Source organism: Triplophysa dalaica, chromosome 16 (assembly GCF_015846415.1).
Source record: "Triplophysa dalaica isolate WHDGS20190420 chromosome 16, ASM1584641v1, whole genome shotgun sequence".
Taxonomy (NCBI): domain Eukaryota; kingdom Metazoa; phylum Chordata; class Actinopteri; order Cypriniformes; family Nemacheilidae; genus Triplophysa; species Triplophysa dalaica.
The window spans coordinates 19,259,501-19,275,375 of NC_079557.1; the positions used below are offsets into that span (position 1 = coordinate 19,259,501).

At 40.0% G+C, this 15,875-nt stretch overlaps 1 protein-coding gene across 1 annotated transcript in view; it reads left to right on the forward strand.

Annotated features, from left to right (window-relative positions):
* aff2 (AF4/FMR2 family, member 2) overlaps positions 1 to 15,875 on the forward strand; it is a 170,351-nt gene that overhangs the window by 40,569 nt on the left and 113,907 nt on the right. The window contains exons 2-3 of the mRNA XM_056769720.1: positions 828 to 948; positions 11,113 to 11,964. Of these exons, the coding sequence (XP_056625698.1) occupies positions 828 to 948; positions 11,113 to 11,964 (973 nt within the window). The remainder of the gene's footprint in view (positions 1 to 827; positions 949 to 11,112; positions 11,965 to 15,875) is intronic.

Genomic DNA, 15,875 nt, shown 5'->3' on the forward strand with positions numbered 1-15,875 from the left:
AAATAAGTTGTTACACCTTAAGACCCTCAGGGACTGATGCTAATGCTACAGCTAGCGGCTGTGATGTATGTCTGATCCTGAGGGAGGTCTGTGTTAACCTGGGGCCGTTCTACATTATGATAATAGAAGCGCTGACACTGGGCCCTAATCAGCCACCGTCAGCCTAACATCGGCCCCAGGGCCTACCAGCCACAACCACAGCCAGCATTCAGCTCACCCCTCTGCTTATGTGTTTCTCCGCTAATAGACGGCGTTCGTTAAACGGTAAATCGTTTATGGGTGTTAAATAACTCAGACGACGCCTGGGATAGGTGTGGGAAAATCCACTTGGATGAAGTTGTCGTTTTAATGAACGTGAAGAAAAATACGAGCCCGACGGGGTCCCTCAGAGGGCGATGCTTGTTTTTTCATTTGTAAAATCATTTACACCGAACGCAGAATTAAAGATTGTCAACTGCCGCTGTACGGCGTTTGCCTTTGTTTAAAACAAGCTTGAATTTCCGGTAACAATCCCCCACGCTGAATGCCATATGAGGTCCTTCAAATCTAAATAAACTCACCCTGAGGCTCCGGGCCTTCTCGCAGCATTTCAAACTGAGCTGCCTCATCCTGGCAGGCTCTTGTCTGTTCCTGCAAAGCATCTGCGCACCAATCCAGTTACTTTATCTCTTTTGCCATGCTCTCCTCATCTGCTTAGTGTCTGCTCAGGCCTATTAAACAGATAAGGGTTCCCTTGAATCTGGTACAGGCGGGCTTTCAGCCGTCGATTTTTCGCATGCCAACTCAAATCACGCTTACCATTCCGTCTCTTTCTGGTTTTTCCGCAGTCATTACGAGCAGGACCGCTCGGCGCTGAAGAAGAAGGAATGGGAGCGGAGGACCCAAGAAGTCCAGCAGGATGAGGACTTATTCTCGACCGGTTTTAATCTGTTTGGCGAGCCGTACAAGGTAAGGGGTGAGCCAAGAGGCCCAATATGTGGACATATAATCAAGAGCATCACTGCAGCAAAGAGATGCTTTTTTTATATCATTCTTTTAGGAGTTGTTCTTTAGACGACTTCTAGACCCCCATCTGTTAAAAAAAAAAAATTAATGCAAGAGTGAAAAGAATGTGAAATATGTTACATTTCTTTCAAAAATTAAGAAATAATAACAAATAAATTCCTGTTTTAGGAATGTAAAGTGATTTTTTTGGGGGGGATTGTGGAAAATCAGTTTTTGACTGCAGACTGCAGTTTTTTTCCTAAATTCCAGACATCTTGAGTTGACAAATTTGCTTTTTTCTTTGTAACAGTCCTGCATTTTGAAATGAATTGAAAGTTTAAAAGGGTTTAATATGGATTATTATTATTGACTCTTAAATTGGGGGGACACGGTGGCTTAGTGGTTAGCACGTTCGCCTCACACCTCCAGGGTTGGGGGTTCGATTCCCGCTTCCGACTTGTGTGTGTGGAGTTTGCATGTTCTCCCCGTGCCTCGGGGGTTTCCTCCGGGTACTCTGGTTTCCTCCCCTGGTCCAAAGACATGCATGGTAGGTTGATTGGCATCTCTGGATGGGTTGACACTCCATCCAGGGTGTATCCTGCCTTGATGCCCGATGACTCCTGAGATAGGCGCAGGCTCCCCGTGACCCGAGGTAGTTTGGATAAGCGGTAGAAAATGGATGGATGGATGGACTCTTAAATTGTTCTTTATAAAGGACGGAACTAAATGCAGTCCAATTAATATGGCCATAAACAGTATAAATACAATACATATTTGATAGACATCAATGTGTTTATTGTCAAGAAAATAAGTTCACAATAGAAAAAACATGGTCTTCACTTTCACAGGTAGATTATCTCTTCAAACAAAACGCATACTGACCACTTTAGTGGCCATCTGAAAATATGTCTAAAGAAAAGTGGAAATCTTGTTTTACAAAACACAAAAAAATCCTGACGTTATCATAAAATCATGGATAAAAGGGTCATTCACACAACAGGACACAATAAAAACTCAGAAAGACATTTAGCAAAAACACACATTTGAAAATTGGTCATACATCTCTTCAGATTCTTTGAACAACCAAAAGCAAAACACTGTGGCTAAGATGTCATAAATTGTAAGCAAGCGCTCTCTTACACGTAACCCCTCTGAGAACATCACTTTCATTGCTTCTGTAAGTGGCAAGGTTGCCCTTTTTTCCCAGCAGCTCAGGCATTTTATCCTTCCTTAGCGAGCCGTTTGCAAAGACTGAGACAGACCATCTCACAGAGAGTGACGCACTGTCATTACGGAGGTCCGGGGTCCTCGCAAGGCCAAGAAAGCAGGATCAATTTTCCCTTGTGCCTCTGCATTCAGCCAGTGGGTGAAGAACGGCTTTTCACCCCGAAGTGTCATTACATGTTGAAAGCCTGGATGAGACTATTCTACCTTTCTTCACCACAGTTACTCTCACCTTAATTGTTCCATCTGTGTGGTTTTTGTGATTCTGCCATGTACACACTTCTGACAGGATGCGTTGTGACAGGTTATGACAACATTTTATGGCTTTGGTTTTGGCGGGACGAAAATGGATTTTCTCAACAAAAAAATGTAAGCAGAGAGTTTTTCCTTGTTTGAGTGAAAATGTCGCTTTTTCCTAAAGATTGGCATTTAAATGACCGCAACAGTTGCCACATATGGAGCATGCGAACTTGATCGACTCGACATGTTCCGGAGTGGGAATGTTACATATGTCAGCTTGTGTGTTCTGTCTCTGTCAAAGGATCCGAGATAATTGATGCAGATATGTAAAAAGATTTATGAGTTTGCCTTTCGCAATTTACCATTGGGAACATCCGAGTTTAGTTTACTAGAAGCGCTAATTCCATCATAAATGTGTTCAGACTTGATGAAGCGTCTGGAAAGTGCCGCTTTGAAGCAAGAAACGCCTTTTTGTAGTAGTCAGGCCTGGAATTTGTCTCTTACTTCCCGCAGAGCAGCAGTCGTAGAAAGACTTTTGTTGTTTTAAAGTCAAATAGGCTTTCCGTGGCATGCACACTCTTAGATCAGTGTTCTCTCTCTCTTTCTGTAATCAGCACTACACATGCCATTTATCTTCATCTGGGCACAGGCCTCCTCCTCTTAGCCTCTGAAATTAGTCGCCCTAACATCAGAGCTCTCCACATTTAAAAACAACTTCAGCCTCAGATATATAAAGCCAAAACTGGGTCACTGCTGACGTCGACCAGAAGCGGCGTTTTACTTGAGTTTTTATTTGATCTCTAAAATGTTTTGAGGGTGACAGCGGGTGAAGGGTAAATACGACTTTTGCTTTGTTACGTCTGTATTTATATAACATGTTAATAATGAAAATGGTCCCAAAAGCAGCTTTACAGGGTGTCGGGACCAAATCCCAAGCGAGCAAGCGCAAGGTGTTTGCGGTAATGAAAAAGTCCCTGGAAGTAGGAAGGAGATTGGCTCCAAGGTGAACCTGTCTTTTTATGGTCACTCGGGAAGAATAACTTGCATGAAAATAGTCAGTCACAGTAATAGATTCAAACTAGATTCTGAAGGAAATCCACAATGATGCAAGCAGGTTGCCAACACAATCTCTTGGCAATTCGTAACTGTTGTACAAGCTGGAAAACTCGATCTCATTTTCAGCACAATCTGCTTTGTTTTGCTTCCTTCTTTCTTCGTAATTGTCGTGTTTTTCTATGATTCACATTACAAATTTACAGCCGGTTGCGAGATAGTTTCTTTGTGATGCCTCAAGTTTAAAAAAGACATTTCCCAGTATCCATTTTGTCATCCCTAGATATCGGGTCTCTTGAAATGCATGTAGGGTTTGTCATTTGAACAGATTTTTAACCCAAAGTAGGGGCGATAGTAAAAGTGATGCTTGGCTCAGCTACATCTGGAGTACATAATAATCCCGTGGCCTGTCCAACAAACTCCACGAAGACAGCTCTTGATATATGGGGGCTGAGGCCATTCCAGACTGAGTTTGCATTGGGAATGTAATTGTTCCTGGCCCACAGGAATGTGCTGTCCCAGCATTCCCCGCTGCAGCTGTGGGCTTGCATCACTCCACTGAATGATGTGCTGTGCTTTGAACCTGATTCCATTCAGCGAGCCGCGCTGTGTCCTGTCAGACTTGAGAGGGATTTGGAGCTCAAAACGGAGGATCCCGACAGAAGCTCTGTGCGTGAGCATCTTGATCGCCGTTTGAAAGATTAACATGAAAATTGGTACACAAACACGAGAATGAAAGTTTAAATACTCAACACCCCACTTGAAAACGGAAGATGATGCCACATATTTATCAGTCACACTGCAAAAAGCTTGCTCTCGTTGATAGCAAGAACATGAGTGCTTTTTTTATTCCCTCGCCGACTACTCTTTGCCCCCCCGTCAACCACTCATCTAAGGCTGCTATTAGCTAATCCCCCTAAATCCTGTTTAATGGAACTGTGCCGTTAACAGCTATTTGGGACTAATTTACTGGCTCCCAGATCGCCTGGCACCTTCAAAGCAATTCCAGTGGTACTCGCGTTCCCCCGCAGCCCCCGGTGCTTGTTTCCCACATCATCAGCTCCCCCCGCCGCCCCGCTCTCCCGTGTCCCTCAGTGGCCTTTTGCTCCTGTCGGACATGCTCCCTCTCTGTGCAAGGCTGTTTAAAAAAGCTTCACAGCCAGCCAAGGTCACAGCTCTGGAGTCTCTCCAACAATTTTTTACCGTCCCAGTCACAGAGCCACGTTTCTCCTCTTTCCTTTCCGCCCGAGGCGAATTCTCCCAAATTACCCTCAACCACAAGCAACTTGCTGAGTCAAATCCCATAAACTAAATGAGGAATAGGTGTCTACCTGTGCGCTTTCCCGCAACGCCTTTTTCTGTGTTTTCTTTTTTCACATTTAGATCTGCATTGCGCAGAGCAGTTAGTATGTCTGAATTGAATAAACCCGGTCTAATGCTCGGTCTCAGGAGCGGTTGAAGGCTGTTTTGCTCAAGTGTGTATTAAGCTCTGCTCTTTGGGAATTGTTGTTATGGCTGCCTTGTTTTCGCCGGCATGTTCACTTGGTAACAATGTTTTTTCTGTTCCTCATTAAAGAATGAGAACGGTACAAAAACACGGTGAGCTTCGTCATCATCAATTATATCTGCCCTTAGCGACTGTATTTTCATAGATGATTCATATTAGAAGATGGAATTATACGTCAGTGCCTGGCGTTAAACATTAAATGTCATTCGCTGATGTTTATTTTGAAGTATTTATAAGCGAAACAAGTGCCTAGAAGTATAACAGAATATACTGTACTCTACCACAAAATGCACTTTAGATAAAATTGATTGAATCGTGGAAATTGGCAACACTGTGACAGGAAGTTGGAGGGGAAGGACAGATAAATGTAGTGACATCAGCCAACAAGGAAGCCAAGGGAGAGAAGATGATTAATGATTACTTTCTAATGAAACATTATGATGACAAAACATTTTTTAAATAACGCCCTGATGCATTGTTCACTAAAAACACTGTAATGTGTATTAGGGAAGAAAATGGAGTCAGTTATTATTTACTTTATTATATTGACTGAGTTATTACGTCAGAATCCTGGAATTCAACAATACACACTCTTTCTTACATTCTCTATGACTAACCTTTCATTGACTTTAAATGATTCTTTACGTTGACTCATTTGAGTCTGATTCACTTATACAAACGAATTAATGGCAGTGTATACACTGTTGTTTACTGCTCCTGTGTGATTCAAACAATATACATGTACATGTACAGTCTTATCAGATGACTCCACAGAAGGCTCTCTGAAACCACCGTCCCTCCAGAAGACACATTTGGGTTTAGTTATTGAGTGACGCTGAGGTTTCTTTGCTTTCTGACTGAGATCTAGAGTTTTGCCACCTTCATTACCATTGCAGTTGCTGGATTTCTGGCCAGGAGCGAAAGCCCTGAGTGCTTGCAGTAGACAGCACAAGGCTCTTTTGTAAACACTGCCAAAGTCTTGTCAAGGAGAGACAGCACACACAGACACTAACACTCATACACATACACTTATGTATCATATCAAAGAAGCTGGTTTAAAACTGAGGCTTGTCAAGCTACAACTTTTTTTATGAAAATAAAAATATAGTAAAACTAATACTATTAATAATAACAACAAAAATATCAATAATAATGACAACAACAATATTATAATAATAGTAATTAATGTAGCTATTTTCTTTTTTAAATAAATAATAATAATCATAAACAATTAATTACTATTATTTTATTTATAATAATGATAAAAACAGTGTAGCTATTATTCTATAGTTATTATATTATTGTTAATATTATTATTATTTCATGAAGCTATTTCATTTAAATGTTAAATTATTACTTCTACTAATAATAATAATAATGTAGCTATTATCATTATATTATTCTTTTATATTTTATTTTGAAAAGGTTAATAGCTACACTGCAAATTACTAATGCAAAGTACCTAGCTACAAGTTTATCAAACAGTCTACCATTGCTCTGGCAAACAGATATAGGCCATAGGGTGAGCCAATAATCTTGTATTTGTCCACAAGAACTCAAATCAAGTAAGTCTAGTTTACAATTAAATACTAACATGTAAATAAATGTTTCAATCACACATATTAGACTGATACACCAGTGATTACTAAACGCATCTGGATAGTTTTTGCAAACCTTCCGATGTTTTTATTGAGTTTCTTGTTAGGATCCATTAGGGAAATTCTTTGAAATACTCAGAATTCTCTGGAGAAGTTGGAAAGGGTCGGCAATTGAGAGACAAAACAAAGACTCTCATTGTGAGCGTGCATAGCCTGCACAGAGTGGTAGCGGTCAAGCCCTCAGACCCCACATGTCTCCATCCCCAGAACACACAGTGTCTTTTTAATATGACCCCATTTAACTGCATTTACACTGCTGGTGCCACCTCAACAAGCAAACACATTCACAGAGACGTATGTGTTTATTCCCAACTTTGTAGGAATACAGCTTTTCTCTTGAGGATTCTTGTCTCTTTTTTGCTTGTTTAAAAGCTGCTCATACTATATGTTCACATTGACCTGACGTTGCTCCGCCACGGTGCTACTGTTTACAATTCACAGAATTAAGGATTCACGAGTCATTACGGGCATTTATCAAGACTAGTGGAGTGTTTTAAAGAGCAGGCTGACACTGAAGCACTTAAGTGTGTTTAAGTAGGTAATCTCTCCCTGTCTAGAAGTAAAGAAGTCCACAAGATCCCGAGGAATGAAGCCCTTTCTCCCAGGATGCCACTTGTGGTCAATTAAGTAATGGCCATCACAAAGTCTCTCCTGTCCCTAAAGACTCCAGAGTGTTGAGAGTCACAGTCACATCCTGAATGATGCTATTAAACCATCTAATTCCACTCAAAATGCTTTCATCAGGAAGTGAATACATGTTATTATGGATGTGCATTGTCAGCGATTATTCTGCATTTAATAGCGCTGTGTAACAGGTCTGTATTATTAGTATGCAGCGACAGTGATACAGGCCAGTTTGTCAAGCTGAAAACGATATAGATTTTAAAGTATTTACGCTACCTTCAGGTGACACTAATAAATCAATCTAAATATATCTCTTAAATGAAACATTTTTCATTAAAATGACTCAGAATGTGTTTCATTGCCATGTCTTTAGTACACTCTTCAATACCTTTGTAAGGTATTGTTGTATGATTTCTCCTTCAAGACATATCGCTTATTGCTCCCTGAACTCTCTGTAGGACAGTTTGGATAAATAAGTTTGCAAAATGACTTAATGTAAATGTAAATGTAAGGCTGTGCAATACAAATGTATTGTGAAATACAGTATTTATTTTCATGCCGTACTGCTGCTCGTAAAAACATGTCGCTTGTTACTAGAATGAACAGATACTGCCAGGCAACAAAATAATACTAGCAAAAGTTAGTTGGATGACACTTAAGTACACCTAAACTTTGTTACACATTTTAACTGAATCTTTTATAAAGTTTGAACCAGAAACAGATAATAAAACACTAATGTCACAAACGGTGTGTTTTTTACTATAATAATTTATTTAGTTGGCAAACCCTAAAACCGCTCCAAAAACTAACAGACATTTCACAGTGTTTATTTTTTCCAGTGAACACTTTAATGAGCTATTCCAAGCTGAAACTGTCAAATACGTACACAATTAATCATTTATGAAGGGCTTATTCATAATTCGAAGTTACTTTTTAAGAAACATAAAATGTCAGCAATTAACGCCTCAAACCGGCATTTCTCTCTTTCTCACCTTCCCCCAAGCTGGAGCGGCCGTGTAGAATGTGCGTCTGGCCGCGCTCCAGCATTTTCATGCCTCAGTCAAGCAGTGAGGCTCACACAACAGCTCATTGTGTCGCCTCAGATGGATTTTCCCTCACATTGACCGAAGCACCTCGTCTGGGAGGTTCACCCGCTCTTCTCTGTCAAGGGTGCCCCTTCCGACCTTTTGCTCTAAAACACTACAGCAGAGCCACACTGACCCACATTTCACATCCAAGCGTTGCCCAGAGAAGCAACCTTATGTCACCTGGAAGAGAGGGTGTGGAGAGATGCATCATGGGAGGAGAGATCTCTTATAGAAACCAAACTACTATAATAATGAAAAAATGGACTAATCAATGAAATATAAAGGCTTGTTTAAACCTATGGTTGGGTAAAATATAAATAAACAAGTGCTGTCAAATCGATTGGTCACGGTTTATCGATTCCTAAAAAAAAAATGTTTGTCTTTATATAATAAGTGTGTGTGACTTGTATATTTATACATCCATCCATATATTTAAGAAATATGTGTAATATGTTTATTTATACAAAATAGAAATTATAATTATATATAAATGTATTATATTTATGAAAATATTTTATATATACATATACTGTATGAATGTGCATTTATATACCTATTAATAAACACACACACATATTATATAAACACAAACATTTATTGGACATTTATTGACAGGACTAGTAAAACCCAACCATATTTTAACTTTACCTAAAAATGTATTTTATGTCGCTGTCCTTTTAAAACCCTGGATGTCCAAATTAGCTGTTTTTTAGGAATTGTAAAAACATTCAATATTGAATGTAAAGCAATGTAAGTCGCTTTGGATAAAAGCGTCTGCCAAATGCCTAAAAATGTAAATGTAAAATGTAAATGTACTGTCATGGTTGATAAGCACTTTTTAATACTTTTTATTGGTTAGATGTTTCCAAAACCAGGTAACAAAAATAAATGGTGACTGATAATAACAATTTATGACCAAAAATACGAAATATGGAGATGTAAGGTTTCAGAAGGACAGCAGTGATATTTGACCCAACTATGAGTTGAAACCACCCATCATTTTTTCATTCAAAAATTTGGGATTTTCCATATTTTACCGAACCATGGGTAGAAACAACTATGCGTTTTTTTAAATCCAGATTTTAGCTTTGTAGCTTTAAGTTCATGTCTTTTTTATTTAGCTTTCCTGTAGCTCAGTGGAAAGAGCATTGTGTTAACAACACAAGGTTGTGGGTTCGATCCCAGGGGATTGCAAATACCTATGTAAAATGTATAGGATTAAGCAATGTAAGTCGCTTTGGATAAAAGCGTCTGCCAAATGCCTAAATGCAAATGTAAATTTATAAAAACACATTTAAAATCTACACATTTATGCTGAAGTCTATTCATTTTGTGTTAATGAAAAATCCTTAGGTCTTTCATTACAGATTTGCACTTTACATAATGATCCTATGTAGAAAATGTCATTGCGATAAATCTTCCAACAACAAGCACATAGCCGCATAGCCAATATGGCTTTATTGCTGACATTAATGCCCAGGCTGTAGCAGATCAGAGGTCAGTTTTATTGTTAGACTAAGAACTTGTATCCGGTTCTGCTATTCTGTGCAAGGTCATGTGTTAACTGTCCAGCACATAATTCCTTCACGGCTATAATAGCCTGAAACACGCCACGCTGGTTGTGCATCATTTAACATTATTTGTTTATTGACTGTTTATGTTGTTGAAAGCCATAACGGATGCATTTGCATTTCAGAACAGTCGGGGTATTATTAATGACGCAATTACACGTGAAACGAATAGAGAATGCTAATAGATTTATCTCTCAACTTTTGCTTCCCGGGATTAACGTAGCCTTTAATTGTATCGTGTACAGAGGAAAGCTCGCATTTGGTTATTTATTGGTAGAGTATCTCACATTCAAGCGGTTTAAAATGAAGCTTGGACTTAAAGCCTTTGAATAAAGGATTAGCTATAAATGCAGAAATATACTAAAGACCAAAATGTTAAGAAAAAAGTTACAAATAATCAGTTATGGGAGGAAGCTGCCTGCATGCTTCTCTTTTGAAAATGCTGTGCAGCTAATGTACCGCACAGAATAAAAGAAAACAATTATTATAAAGTAACTCTTGTTGTGAGCAAAAGCCGACTTTGGAAAAAGGGAGAGAAAAATAGGGGAATACTGTATCCACCCCAAATCAAGTAGCTGTTTGCAAACATTATTTTATGTTGATCCGTATGAGGGATGAATAGGAATGGCTCATGAACGCGGGAAACTCATGTCTCACTGTTACCGCAATCACATTCTGCGGGCTTTCATAAATATTGACTAACATTAAATTTAGAGTTGGCTTGAATCTCAAATCTATCTTACTGGTCCAGTCATGAGATATACCCAGTGTCTATTTACTAACAAATGCAATCCTTAGATTTCTCATACAAAGAATTTCTAGCTTAACATTTACAATTTTTTTTTACAAACCCAATTTTTTATTCACACTACACACACTTATTCACTTCTGCAAATGTTATGCAAAAAATGCATAACATTTACACAAATGCTCTTTCACTTTTTCTTTCAGTTCAGTAAACAAAGATAAACAGGGTGACACAAACAGTTAAACATTACAGTGGTGTATTTTAATAGTAATATTAATAATGTTATTATTATATCATATTTTCATTTCCACACTTTTGGAACATCATTTGTTTAAAGATTCCAAGATTCCAAGAGTGCAAACTGTTTTCATCATTCTTTTGCCAGTAGTCATGTAGTTTTTCTTCTTTCTTTCAGACTAACAAAGGAGATGCCTTGGCCAACCGGGTTCAAAACACGCTTGGGAATTACGATGAGATGAAGGAGCTCCTGACCAGCCATTCCAACCAGAGTCACCTCGTGGGCATTCCTAAAAACTCTGTTCCACAGACTCCTGTGGAGAAACCCGAGCAGCCGGGCTTCTTTTCCGAGACTCAGAGGAGTCGAGCTACCCCTTCCCAACCAGCAAGCCACGGCACTTCAATGCCCCCACCCCCAAATAACAGCATGTCGACATCCAGCATCGTCCATGGGCATCAAGGCGGCAAAAAGTCCCGATCTTCAGACTGGTCCCGAGGGGCTCACAGTTCAAGCGGCGCTCAGGCTTCTCAAGCTGTCAGCCGGGGAAAACACTCCGGTCATGAGCAGACATCAAGCAGACACGATCAGGACCAAGAGGACTCGAGTCCAAACCCCTGTGGACCTACAACTTCGTCACACTCCAACAGAAAGCAGGCACAGTCCAGCAAAGGCCCATCCATGGCCGAGCTTTGCCTCGGAAAGTCTCCCGTTGAGCAGGATTTGTGCTCCCATGTATGCGGCTCTCCGTTGGCTTCCACGTCCCTGCTTCCCAGCGGACTCTCGACGCCAACTTTCCCCCAAGGCCTCCATTGCAAGCCGAGCAGCGTCGTGCAGCAAAAACCCACTGCCTACGTCAGGCCCATGGACGGGCAAGACCAGGTTCCCAACGATTCCCCAGAGCTCAAACCCCCTGTGGAGGTTGTGGAAGGGTACAACGGCGTGCCATTTGGTGGTCTGCTGGAAAGCAAAAGCAGCACAGCTGGGACCAAGGGAAAACTTCCTAAACTGACACTGCCACAATCCGGGGAGGTGAGTGTGACCGTTTTACGTCTTAGTCAGAGGGCAGGCTTCCTGCAGATGTTGTAATAATTTGCACTTGTTTGGATGCTACAGTAGTTGGACAGGACTGGTTGGCAAATAGTCTTGGCTCTGTTGACTTTCCCCTGGCTAGATCTGTTTTGCATTGAAACCTGGCAGTTAGAGGGGTTGACATAATGGAGTAGTTCATTAATAATCAGCTAAGCGACCTCAGGCGTTCTTGTGAACGGCATTATGTTCTGCGAGGCAGGTCTTGTCGTTGGGGTGTTTAAAGATCAACCTTGTTGGTAGCACTGAACGTTGGAATGAGGGGAAATTCTGACAGATTGCTCGGATTCAGGTTGCAGATGTAGAAAGTTGATATTGGCTCATTAATATAGTTGCCAAATCTGATCAGAAGATTTGAATTAGTGAGTAAAGTATAACAAATTGGGCCCATTTTATGGTTATGCATACTTATTTTACCAAGTTGTAGCCAGTATTTGCAAATGTGGACTCAATAAGAATCAAATAAGTGCTTTTATAGTAAAATAATGCACCCTTTGTTCTGTAAGTAGATCTAGGGGTTTTCCCAAACATGTCCTAAATGCAGGGCTGTACAAGAGTGGCAACTTTATCTTTTATGTCTTGACTGGTGATGTTTTGAATTGAGGTAACCTTGCACACATCTGTTATTAAACAAGTCAAAAGGCTTCACAATGAAATAAGAGACATTAATGCTGCTTTATACATAAACAACATGATGTTGTAGGTTTTACTGTATAACCCTTTACTGTTTCCCTGCCAGAGCTTTAAAAAAAAACATTCCACTCAGTGCCAGCATTTTTTATCACATTCACTAAATGCAAAATAATTTTTTGTACTATATGTAAATGCAAAGATGTTATATCCATTGAAAGAACAGAGCCAACTACCGTGGGAAAGTCATTCATTTTGTAAAGAAATTTCAACATTTGAATTTGTCTATACTGTTAAAAAATCCTGTAAAAATCTGAAATTTTCTGGCAGCTGGCACCAGAAATAAACCGTAGAACAACCGTTTTTTGGTCCTTTTCTGTAATTTGAGGTTTCTTTAAAAATAACAGTAAAAAACTGTTTTGGACATTTTATTGAAAATTCTGTAAAATTACTTTTTACAGTACAAGTTAGAAAACAAAGCTTAGAAAATTGCATTTTAACAGACTTCATTAGGTCGGATGCAGAAAGGTTATCGAAACATAGATGTGTAACAGCGCCCCCTACCAAATAACAATGAAAACATCCAACGGCAGAAAAGCTTGTCTATTGTGTTGTGTCATAAATGACCAAAAAATCTCATCGATGGTGAGAATAGAGTTAAGCTTTTTGCATGTAGAAGGAAAAACGCTGGAGTCACTCAAGATAAGTTTATTAAAAAATGCATTAGTAATACACTGGAACATGAACAAGTTCAAAAACTTCTGTTGTAACTTTTATAGGGCATGTTTCATCAAGCAGCTCATATTGTGCATGTTAAAAAGTCTTTCCAAGGCTTCTGTGATGACAGAAGGACTGTGCTGTGTCTTGCTCTAGGGCACAATGGCTGTTGTTTTTTTTAAGATATGAATACGTATGGTATTTTGATTATATCTAATATTATAAAAGTTCTGGAATTATAGAATTTTCATTTTCTCAGACTGGTTTATGCGAAAGGTTACCAAGGCTGTGTAAGGCCGTGATTTGCATGTTTCACCTGTAAACTGCTCCAAAAGTTTCAAAAGCTCTGATGAATGCTCCAGATCCTCAGCATGTAGACAGATTTTTGTTGCAGTCAAAACCCATATGTTGTGAATTAACCCTCTGGAGGTTGAGTCACGGAGCTTTATCACTGGCAATGTTAACTTCATCCGTTCTGTTGAGCTGACACTTAGAGCAGAGACCTGGTGACCTCGCTCGGGGCGCGATACATGAGCCACTCTGAAGCGGTTTACAAGCCATACAGCGCTGTCCCCTCATCTGACTGGCTGACATCTGGGGGATTTGATCCCATAACATCCATAACATCCTATACAGAGAAATATGAATGCAAATAACATCCTATTTATTTTAAGTTTTGTCAAGATACATATATTATGTTATTATGTTTAAGGTTCATATTTGGTTCATTAAACACCCAGGAGCAACTACAGAATTGCTTGATTTCAGACCTAAGGTGGTATCTCGTGAGAGGTTATTCTTCTGTATTTCCAGTGCTGAATATGAAAAACAGCCTTATGTTGTTGCCTCGAGCTTGTTTGAGCAGTAGATTGAAATTCCCATTGCTTTTACTTATGGGCTTAATCCCGGTAAAGCAAACAAATCGAATGCGGTAAGATGCAGTAAACAAGAATGGCATGCGATTGAACAGGTTGACTCGCTGCTATTCAACCATGGCGAGGCAGCCAGCTGTTCTTCCTCTTTGTTCTGCGGGAATCACGCGGGCTATCGTGCTCCAAATTGCGCCGTCGCCCATTTTGAAGCATATGGTGCTTTCGCACCGTACATTTAAGCATGTGGCGGGACGGAAAACCTGGGGAATTTTAATTGGTCTGAGAGCGCCTTCAGACCGGTCAGCTCGCAGGAAAATGGAGATGGATGTTGTTTTTGCAAAGAGGGGCAGGCATAGAGTGAGAAGACCCCCCGTAGGGCCGGGCCCAGCTGGGCCTACACCATCTTTCCCTACCCCTCCTTCCAACAGATGAGTCACTGCATTGGAGTGAAAAGGAACACAAGAAGGATGCAAAAAATTAAAAAGGGTAGAGTTCGGAAAGATTGAAATAAAACTTAGGAGAGCGTGCTTATAGTCGCTTTTTCAAGATGGCTCTTGGGAGGGAGGAAAACATCTTCAAGGACATTGATTTGATTTTTGTCTACCCCGCCTTTCGTAGCTTTGGTTTGTTAAAAGAAGTGGATTCTGTAGAAGCAGCTCTCGTGGGATTCATCTGTACTGTGTTGTGCTGGCTACTTATTATTCCATATTTCTTCAGGCCTATTTATCCTGAGTTTGCTCCGACTGAGGTGCTGAATTGTGTTTTCTGTTTGGAAAACCCTCCCTGTATTTCTTTGTTGTCACATGAGCGGATAGTATTTTGTTGTGCTCAAAAATTTGTGGAATACTTTTCAATTGCTCCCATTTTTTTACTGGAAATGTTTACATTTATGCATTTGGCAGATGCTTTTATCATAAGCCATTACCCTAACCAAAAACATATATTTCACTACCAGTGCTTGTAGTTGGCCGGACTTGGCACCGGCACTTCTCTATTTAAATATGTAGTGTACCTTTATATTTTCTTGGGTAACTGCACTCCTCACATGTTGCCGGTACTTTCCCAATCCGAGTCAAAGCGTTGTATGATTTGCTAGAGCCGCGGTGTTAGCATGAGCCATCACGCTTTTTTTGCTATAGAGAGCAGGATTTCCATCTAGTGACCCAATTTCCAGAGCCATTGAGAGAGAGAGAGTTCTGCCAATGGAAGTCCAAAACGCTGGAACGTCATGTGATTCATGGAGCCTTCAGATAGTTCCAGGAAGTTATGTTTTCTCTTATTTCTTTCATTTTTTCATTCATAAAATGGCTTTCGTCTTCAATCGGGTTAGAAGTTTACCTCAGTTGATCCATGTGTAACTAGTAACTTTGGCAAACTATCGAGAGCCTCCATGGACTTCCATTGCTGTGAAAAAACTGTTCCATTGGAGTCAACAGAGTTGACAGAACTCTCTCAATGGCTCTGCCAATTTCAACAGATTGACCAATCAAACAGTGTATACGGAATTCCAGCCAATCAAATTAAAGAGGCCAAGCAGCACTGCAGCCAATAAAACTAAAGAAGACAGAATGTTCACCCAATCAAATTGAAGAAGATTGACTAGGTAGGGGCATAAGGCATAAAATATAACTGTGT